Source organism: Dermochelys coriacea, chromosome 20 (genome assembly GCF_009764565.3).
Source record: "Dermochelys coriacea isolate rDerCor1 chromosome 20, rDerCor1.pri.v4, whole genome shotgun sequence".
Lineage (NCBI taxonomy): Eukaryota > Metazoa > Chordata > Testudines > Dermochelyidae > Dermochelys > Dermochelys coriacea.
This window is the reverse complement of record NC_050087.2, coordinates 1,296,258-1,304,430: the sequence shown is the minus strand read 5'-3', so window position 1 is coordinate 1,304,430 and position 8,173 is coordinate 1,296,258. Positions and strand designations below refer to the sequence as shown.

General features: G+C 59.6%; 1 protein-coding gene across 1 annotated transcript; it reads right to left on the bottom strand.

Annotated features, from left to right (window-relative positions):
* Positions 1-711: 711 nt before the first annotated feature.
* TEX49 (testis expressed 49) lies at positions 712-4,587 on the bottom strand. The gene is made up of 4 exons (XM_038379206.2): positions 4,398-4,587; positions 3,561-3,695; positions 2,881-3,025; positions 712-857 (listed from the first exon to the last, which is right to left on the bottom strand). Exons 1-4 carry the CDS (start codon positions 4,480-4,482, stop codon positions 809-811), a joined length of 414 nt encoding a protein of 137 aa, XP_038235134.1. The 5' UTR covers positions 4,483-4,587; the 3' UTR covers positions 712-808.
* Positions 4,588-8,173: the final 3,586 nt, after the last annotated feature.

Here is an 8,173-nt window from a genome sequence, read left to right as displayed (position 1 = left end):
TGAGGCCTCGGGGATGGGATGGAGAGGGCCTCCTGGAACACCTCTGCCTATCTAGCCCATACACGTTCTCAACCTGGTACATGGGCTCCTGCTACTTGGGCACCAGCTGCTGTGCCCACCACCTGTCCTGTGTGGTCCATTCTCCTCCGGGGATGTGGGGGATTGTGCAGGGCCAGGGGCTGGTTTTGGAAGGGTTTTGTTTGTACGTCCATACTGCTCTGTGTTTATGGTAGAGAACGTGCCTGGCACAGAGGCTGGGGAGGTTCCCAGGGTGTTCATCCCAGTCTAGTACCAGCCACGAGCGTGCTCTGGCTCCCATGCAGCCACGGCAGGCCCTGTGGTGGGAAGCTCCCTCATGCCCGAGAAGTGGAGCTCTCACCCACAGCTGGCGCACGGGGCGGGGGGACACAGAGCACCGACATTACCCATGTGGGGGTAGCACTAGGAATAAAACCCAGGAGTCCTGTCCCCACAGGCTTTGTGTGTGCCAAACGGTAAAGCACAGGAGCGCTGGGAAGAACATGGTCTGGCCCTAGCACCTGGGGCTGGGTTCTGTAGCAGGCCTCAGTCTCCAGGCCCCCTCTGTGCCATAGGATTTAACCCACCAGCCCCACTCCCTCCCCCACCATAGTCCTCCTACCCCTTGCCTAGGCAGAAAGGGAGGCCCCAGCGCCTAGCTCCTCCCCATGAAATCACCAACCTGGGCCGAATCAGCTTGATCACTTTATTGCCCCAGTGCCCGCTGGGCCCAAGCACTCGGGGCTGCTCCATGTCCAGACGTGCCTGGCAGTGGGGCCCACTGGGGAACTCAGAACAGGCTGAAATGGGAGTTGCTCAGGCCCATGGTGTCCACGAACCTAGGGCAGGGAAAGGAGCCGTCAGATGCCCGCCCCGGCCAGGTAGCTCCCGTGCATGAGGAGGCAGTGCTAGGCTGCTCGGGCTGCGACAGGATGGGTGGACCCTGGGGCCGTGGGCAGTGCAGGAGCCCCCAGGGCAGGGAGAGGGGTTCCTCTCTGTGTAGTGCCTGCTTTGAGGATCCTGCGGTCAGGCGGGGACTGTGGCATCAGGGCCTCTTCATCTGTGGCCAGGACTTGGGGAGAAACCCTCCCCCTATCCAAGCTCGGTCCTGGCGCCCAGAACCTGCAAAGGAGGGAGGGGAAGGGAGAGGGAGCAGCAGGGGCTCAAGGTGGGGGGCCGCCCTGTCTGGCTGGCAGCCGCTGATTCAGGGCCTCCTTTGTTGGAGGGGCTGAGTTTAGGCCCCATTTCCAGAGCACCTCTAGAGCCCCGTGCAGCCAGAGCCCTGGGGAATCACTGCTGGGAATGTGGCTGCAAGAGACTTGGGGGGACTCAGCGCCTGGCCTCCCCGTGGGGCTGCAGAGCGGCGGCTGGCACTGCCTGCTTTGTGGGAGGTGGGGCAGGGCAGGGGACACCCCCCAACCAGACCGCTAAGCCACTCTACCGCTTTAAGGGCTGGGGGTGTCGTGATCCCCACCCGTGTGGATAAACAGCTGCCTTGGCTATGCTCCGGCGGCAGAGCCGGGACCCAATGAGGTCAATCCGCCAACCTCCCCCCACCACCCGCCAGTTGATTCTGGTCCCTTTGTATGGTGCGTGGGAGCGGAGGGGGAGCTCCCGCCTGCAGGGGCCTGTGGGGTGCAGCACCTGGAGCCGCCCCGTGCGCCCTGCGCCAGCCTTGAACTTTGCCCACTCCGGCTTCGGCACCGGTTCCTCATCTCTGGGACACCGGGCCGGGAGTAGAGCCGATGGTGCCCTGCTGCCCCCCAGTGGCTGCTGGCTGGGCCAGGCTCGTGCCTGGCAGGACAAAACGGGCAGGGACCCATGCCAGGACCAGCCGCCATGGGCACGGCTCGCATGTGCTGGGTGCGGGTTACAACCCAGCGTGCCCTTGGAGCCAGGGCTCTGGTAAGTTGGGTGCTGCGCTCAAGGCTCCACCACCCTGCCCAGGCATTGGCCTCAGCGCCAAGTGCGCACGAGATGCCCCTGTGGTGACTCACGCCCGCTTTGCATGGGGGCGATGGGCTGTGCAAGGAGCAGGGCCGGGGAGACTCGAACCTGCTTCCTGCTCCGCTGGGTCCAGGGTTGCTTTTCGGGCATCTGCAAAGCGTGGGGGGGTCTGAGGTGGCAGGTAATGTCTCCGAACCAGGGGTGATGGAGACCAAAGCAGCTGGGCTTGTGGGTGCTGGGGGAGGGGGGGATTTCAGGGGCTTCTTGATGGTTGTGGATTTTTCAGTTGCCTGCATCTGGATTTGTTCGTGGCTTTGTTTGTTTAGGTTGGGCTTTCTCAGGGTGCCCTGCTCCCCAGCCTTACCCCTGCGAAGCTGGGGCCTGAGGATCCAGAAGTGACCCAAACCTGAGTCTTCAACTGAGTGAAGTGTGGGAAACGCCCCATCAACCCCCTGCCTCGGCCTGGCGGAGCTGCGAGCTGTGGGGACCCTCCTACGCTCGCCCCACAGGGTGATCTGGTCCCTGGCAGAGCTGGAATCCGGCGCTGGCTGGGCCCCTGCTCTGGCCTGTGATGGCTGGCTGCTCTCCTACCTTCGTAACTGGCTGGCTCCCCTCACCCGCTGTGTCCGACTGGCCCTAGGAGAGGCTGTTCTCACTCATTCCCCTGCCACAGGTGAACTCTGGTCCTGCCAGGTGCTGAGCGCCCTCTGATCCTGGGGCTATTACCATCTGGGAAAAGGGCCTCACTAAGCGAACTGGGGGGTGGGTGCTGTGCCACTAGCCTGGGTGGGAGCTGGGTCAGACACGCTCTGTCCCTGGGATGACTTCCCCCTCCCCCTGCACCTCCCCTTCCCCATGTGCTGGCAGCACCGTGATGGGGTGCCATCCCCTCTGCCGCCCACATTACGATCTCACCTGGTCATGGGGCTCCTTATCAGGCGGTGACATGGCACTGTCATCCAGGGGGTGACCTCCTCTGCGCGGACCGTGGGATCCCTGGGCAGCCACCAGCCGCTATCCTCTGCACAGGTCACTGGGACCCTGAAGATTTGGTTGGGGGCTATAATCAGACAGACGGGAGGGTCCAGGCTGTTAGGGAGGGCAACCAGCTTCCTGCGGTCGCTGTTGTTTGCTGCGGGAGGGGGCAGCTGGGGCACCCTGCCCTGAGCACAGCAGAACACCACTCCTTCCCAACAGCAGCTGGGGAGGAAAACCCCCTTGCCCGGTATCTCCCACAGCTCCACCTGTCCCTATTATTTCATTAGTTGTCCCCGGATTTATTTGGTGTCCAGGTCCTGTGGATCCCCCTCTTAGGCTGGGGGGGATCTTTTAGCAGTGGGCGGTGGGCTTTGCCTGCCCACTTCCTGGATCCCAATAGGATCTCTCATAGCTCCAAGTGCTTTGCAAAGGCCAATGAACCCCATCTCCTGCCGGCATGGGGGGCAGGGGTTAGTGTCATTCTCCCCACCTGTAACATGGGGAAGGGACTTGCCCAAGGTCAAACAGGGAGGCTGTGGCAGAGGCCAGCCTAGAACCGAGGCGTCCTGATTCCATGTTCCCTCTTTTGTCATGCCTAGACCCCACTGTTCACTTACATCTCTGGAGCTGATTCTTCTTCATGGCCTCTTGATAGCGTTTGTAGCTGCCCTGGTGCACTGTGCCGTCAAAGTGCCCCGGGCCGATGTGGGGGAGCTTTGGGTGAAACAATCCCCCTTTGCGTGGCTTTGGCTCTGAGTGGAAGGACAAGAAGGAAACTTAAAACCAAGCTCAGAAAATGGCACCAGAGCCTAGTGGGGGGGGCTTTGAGGTAGACACCTGTCCTCCAAGAACTGGACTGAGACCTGTTAACCTCGTTTCACACCCGGTCTGTTAGCTGGCCATCAGCAGTGGATGAGATTCAGTCACTGGTGCCCTGAGAGGGTTTGAACCCAGCCCTTCTGCAGGCTCAAAGAGCCAGCAAGGACAATGATTCCTGCAGGGAGACCTGTCCAGACCTCATCTGGCAAGATGGTGCTTGGAACATGAGGCCAGAGGCAACTTAAAGGGGCTGGAAGAGACTCTCCGGTCCCCACCCGTGAGCCTGGGATGCAGAGGGACTGGGAGATGGAGGGACTGCTGGAATGCTGTCGAGTGATGTGGTTTAGGGGGGTTCTATTGTAGGTTAATACCAATACCATCCCGTGGGGTGACTGGAGAAGGGTTTTTAGTAACTGACACATGCCAGAAGCAGAACGTTGTACCCCTCCCATTCCACTGGGACACCCCTCCTGGGGACCAGGGATCAGAGTTTTTCAAACATCGCCCAGGGAAAAGCCTCGCATTTGTTGCCCCCACAAAAAGCTGCAATCTACTCTCCAAGGCGCTTGGCCCAGCTACAAGCCGTGTCTGTTTCTAATGCACCTGTCACTGTGACATCTGGGCTCTCTTCTTACCTGTTGCGTCAGGCTTTTCTAACTCTAGCCTTCTCTCCCAAAAGGGCTCCTGGTACCCCAGGAATGTCAGCCTGAAGAAAGCCATGTCCTAAACCGCCCACTTCCTCCCTGTTCAGTCACCAAAGGCGCTTTGCGGCTGCAGCCCTCCAGCCGCTGGCAGGCTCTGCCTTCAAGCAACAGTTGATTCTGTTGCCATAGAGATGCCCCGGCAGCCAGCTGGCGACTCTCCGCCCGCCCAGTTGGAATGTGGGTTTATGAGGCTGTAATGGGAGGGGGTCGTGATGTGACGAAGCGGGACTGTTCTTAATGTTTCCTCTGAATACTGTAGGGGTGCCTCAGTTTCTCCTAAGCATTTCCTAAGTCTCTAGGTGGTGGGATAAGTCGGGGGGGTGTAATTGTTGCAGAGCACAGGGCCAGGATACATAAATGGCAACACTCTGTCTCCTGGCAACTGATGGCCTGGGCCCTTCCCCCCTGCAAGGTGAGAGCTAAAGGGTTGGAGAACAAAGGAAAGGGGGGGGGGGTCTGGAGAGAGTTTCAGTTGGGGGCTGGCTGGGGAAATGGAGTGAAGTGCAGACGGGGCTGTCTGGCTCACTGCCCCCCAAAATGGACCCAGCTGAGGGGTCACATTCTCTGTACCTCCAAGCTCTGTGTTAGACCATGTTCCTGTCGTCTAATAAACCTTCTGTTTTACTGGCTGGCTGAGAGTCACGTCTGACTGCGGAGTTGGGGGGCAGGACCCTCTGGCCCCCCCAGGACCCTGCCTGGGCAGACTTGCTGTGGGAAGTGCACGGAGGGGCAGAGGATGCTGGATGCTCAGAGGTCAGACCCAGGAAGGTGGAAGCCGGGTGAGCTTTTTGCCCTGCAGACAGGCTGTTCCCAGAGAGGAGGCTCCCCCACAGTCCTGCCTGGCTTCATAGGGAGCAGTTCCAGAGCATCGCCCGCCCGGGGACTCCGTGACACGTGACAACAGCCTGCTGGCTGGGTTGGTTTTGTATTGTTTTGGGGTATTAATTCTGGGCTGAGACCAAACTCCATGAGGGGTTAAATGGGGGAGGGCTGGCCCTTCCAAAACCCTCTCCAGCTCTGGGAGTTTTGCTCACATGGTGTTTGTCTAATGGGGAAGTCCTGGCAAGACGATTATACCTGCGCTCCAGCTCCAGCCGGAGACGCTTAGCTCAGGGGCGGAAAATAGGATTCGGAGCTGCCTCTAGCCCGTTGCTTTTAATCCAATGCGGATTGAGAGGGACTAGGAGTCATTCGAATCTGAGAGCTGCCCGGTGGCTCCAAGAGAAATAACCTGGTGTCCATCCAGTTCTATGAAAATGCTGTGTTATTAGAAGCCATGAAACAGTTCTCAGGGACCTTGCAGCGGCCTTAGTTCTATAGGCATAGGGTCATTTTGTCCTTCAGCCTGCTGAAGATAGATTATCTCTGGGATGGGCCAGTCAGCAACACTGATCTTTAGAAATAAGAGTCTGGAGTCCTTGGTCACAAATTAATTCCCTCTCTCTCTGGTGCTGCCCGCCCACTCCAGGGGTGTCTGTATTTTGGTGTTGCAGGGTGTGTGTGCGCGTGTGGGCCAAAGCATCTGGCATCCTGCTATCTGTGGCATTTCTCCGGCACTTGGAGATGTTTGGTGTCTAGATTATAAGAACTTCAGGGTGCAGACTGTCTCTTTTCTATGTTCATACAGTGCACAGCACAATGGGGGCCCTGTCCCCCACTAAGGTTTTGGGGCACAAGCATCATACCAACATTTAATAGTAGAAGGGAATGCTAGAGGAATCTTATGATACAAGGAAGAATCCAACTTTCCCAGCAGTCTTCCTTGTCCCATTATTTTGTGCTGGTCCTCTGTTGTAAACTAACATAGGTAACATAGTAATTGCATGGCTCAGCAGGTTGTGGTCCATCTAATCCAGCATCCTGTCTCCAACAGGGGCAAGTTTCAGGGGCAGAAGGGCAAGAAACCCTGAAGTGAGGAGTTGTAGAATAACCCTCCCCTAAGGAAAGTGCCGTCCTCCCCCTGTCACTGAGTGGAGGGTTCATCCCCATAAGCAGGGGCATTTCTGTCTCTTGTAAAATAGACAGAAACTCTTGTGGCTGTGCATATTCTCGTTGGCCATATAAATGGCTGATCCTTTGCTCACCCTGCTAAACTTTTGTCCTCAGTTATATTCTGTGGCAGTGAGTTCTACTACTTGTGTTTTGTAGAAAGTGATGTCTCATCAGATTTAAATGTCCTTGGTTGTCACCTTTCCCCTTGTAATAGGAGATGGCACACCCGAGTTCCTTCTCCAATGTTTACTTTAAAACTTTCCGTCATGTCTCTTCTTTCTTCACTTAGTCCCAGACCTTTCAATCCCTTTCTGTACGAGTTTTCTCCAGGTTTGTAATCATCCACATTGCCTCCTGTCAGAAAAAGATATAGGAGAAATACCACATCCCAGGCAAGGGCCCCCCAGGTGGAGGGTGCTATGTTATTTTCTGCCCCATTCCTTAGGACCCCTTTTATCTTGTTTGCTTCTCTGAACACTGCTGTGCATTGAGGAGAGGGGCAGCTCACCCAAGAGGGTTTATGGTGAATGGAGAGCCAGCCACTGGTATATGAGTAAGGGGTGGAAGTTGGGTTCTGGGCTGGCGGGAATCAGAGAGGCTGGCTAAAGACAGCTGTGATTGTCCATGGGGTGGCCTGGGGTCACAGGTAGGGTCACGGGGGGCTGGGGTGACAGGTGCGCTTATGGGGTGGTGGGGGGTGGGGGTAACAGGTAGGGTTACAGGGGTCATTGGTGGGGTGACAGGTCATGGGGTGGGGGTGACAGGTGAGGTTACAGGGGTCATTGGTGGGGTCACAGGTCATGGGGGCGGGGTGACTGGGGTCACAGGTGGGGTCACGGGGGCGGGGGTCAGGCTGGCTGGAAGGCTCAAAGTCCACCCAGCATCCTCTCCCCACCCAGCTATGGGCTTCCCTAAGGGCCTGGCTCCTGCGCATGCCCAGTTCTGTTCCCTAAGCGCCCCTAGATCGCACGCATGCGCAGTGCGGGCCGGAGCATGGGCCTAGCAGCAGCCTGCGCACAAGCCGGACTCGGCTCGTACTCCTGAAGGGGGCACGTGCCGGCCGCATGCGCAGTGCAGCCCCACTCGGGCCCCCGGCGCTCGCTCGGAGCGCCGCGGGGCCCCGGCCGCGCTCGGGGGCGCATGCGCGCGCGCGCGCCCGCGACGTTGGCGCGGGGCGTGCGCGCGCGCCCGGCGGGGCGTGCGCGCGCCCCGCGGATCGCCATGGAGGCCTCGGCGAGCGCAGGGGCCGGCGGCGGCGGCGGCGGCGCGGGGCGGCGCTGGTACTTCAGCCGGGAGCAGCTGGAGCGGAGCCCGTCCCGGCGCGCCGGGCTCGACCCGGACAAGGAGCTCTCGTACCGGCAGCAGGCCGCCAACCTGCTCCAGGACATGGGCCAGCGCCTCAACGTGTATCCGCGCCGGGCGGGCTAGGCCGCGAAGCCTGGGCCTCGCGTAGCGCGGCCGGCCGGGGCGCGGGAGAGGGCGCCGGGGCGGGCACTGCGAGGGGAAAGGCGCTTCCCGGTCCCACGCGGGGTTTCCTGCGGCGGTTCCCAGGGGCCCCTCCCCGGTCGTTATAATCCAGCCCCCCCGGGTGCCCCGGCGGCGGCAGCTCGCACGAGTGAGGCCCTGTGTGTCTAAATGGCACCTACCCCGCAGAGCCGCTCGCTCCACGCGTGAGATGGCTGCAAGCCCGGCCCCTAGGCAGACCGTGGTGCTGT

Bases quoted from the DNA above. Each gene is read 5' to 3' on its own strand.
- TEX49 (XM_038379206.2), bottom strand. From the start codon at position 4,482: ATGGCTTTCTTCAGGCTGACATTCCTGGGGTACCAGGAGCCCTTTTGG. The intron at 3,696-4,397 runs GTAAGAAGAGAG...CCTTCCACTCAG, and splicing joins AGAAAAGCCTGACGCAACAG to AGCCAAAGCCACGCAAAGGG. The intron at 858-2,880 runs GTGAGATCGTAA...TCCCTGCCCTAG, and splicing joins ATAAGGAGCCCCATGACCAG to GTTCGTGGACACCATGGGCC.